The 437-nt window shown below is 34.8% G+C and overlaps 1 protein-coding gene across 1 annotated transcript in view; it reads right to left on the bottom strand.

Moving 5' to 3' along the window:
• LOC119587403 (serine/threonine/tyrosine-interacting protein-like) overlaps positions 1 to 437 on the bottom strand; it is a 9594-nt gene that overhangs the window by 4424 nt on the left and 4733 nt on the right. The window contains exon 3 of the mRNA XM_037936142.1: positions 17 to 135. Coding sequence (XP_037792070.1) covers positions 17 to 135 — 119 coding nt within the window. The remainder of the gene's footprint in view (positions 1 to 16; positions 136 to 437) is intronic.

Raw genomic sequence — 437 nt, 5'->3', positions numbered from 1 at the left:
CACAACAAATAATTACCCGAGATTTTGTGGCAGCATTGTAAGGGCCAAGGAAGAGGCCAGGAAGAATTTCTTGCATGTCTCGCCTCATGTGGTACAACCACTCTACCTCCATATTCACTCCAGTTCCCTTTTGATCTGGAAATATTAAAATTAAATCCTATGAAACATTTTCCATATTTTGCAATAGCAGTAATACTATCCTTGGCTATCATAGGCCTCCCTGCTCTCCAAAAGCCGAGCATTCCAGTAAAAATATTTCAAATGGCTTAAACAAAATTAAGATATTAGCAACCATTTATCAGTAGGGGAAAGATCTTTGAAACATTTGATATAAGCTAACAAATTAAACCATATAACACAAAAACTAAAAAAAATTACAAATAACATGCATTCTAAGCACTATTTTGGGAAAGAAAGAAAGACATAAGGCATTTACC

This window comes from Penaeus monodon, chromosome 22, assembly GCF_015228065.2.
Source record: "Penaeus monodon isolate SGIC_2016 chromosome 22, NSTDA_Pmon_1, whole genome shotgun sequence".
NCBI classification, from domain to species: domain Eukaryota; kingdom Metazoa; phylum Arthropoda; class Malacostraca; order Decapoda; family Penaeidae; genus Penaeus; species Penaeus monodon.
The sequence above is the reverse complement of the archived record's forward strand: the minus strand, read 5'-3'. Positions and strand labels throughout refer to the sequence as shown.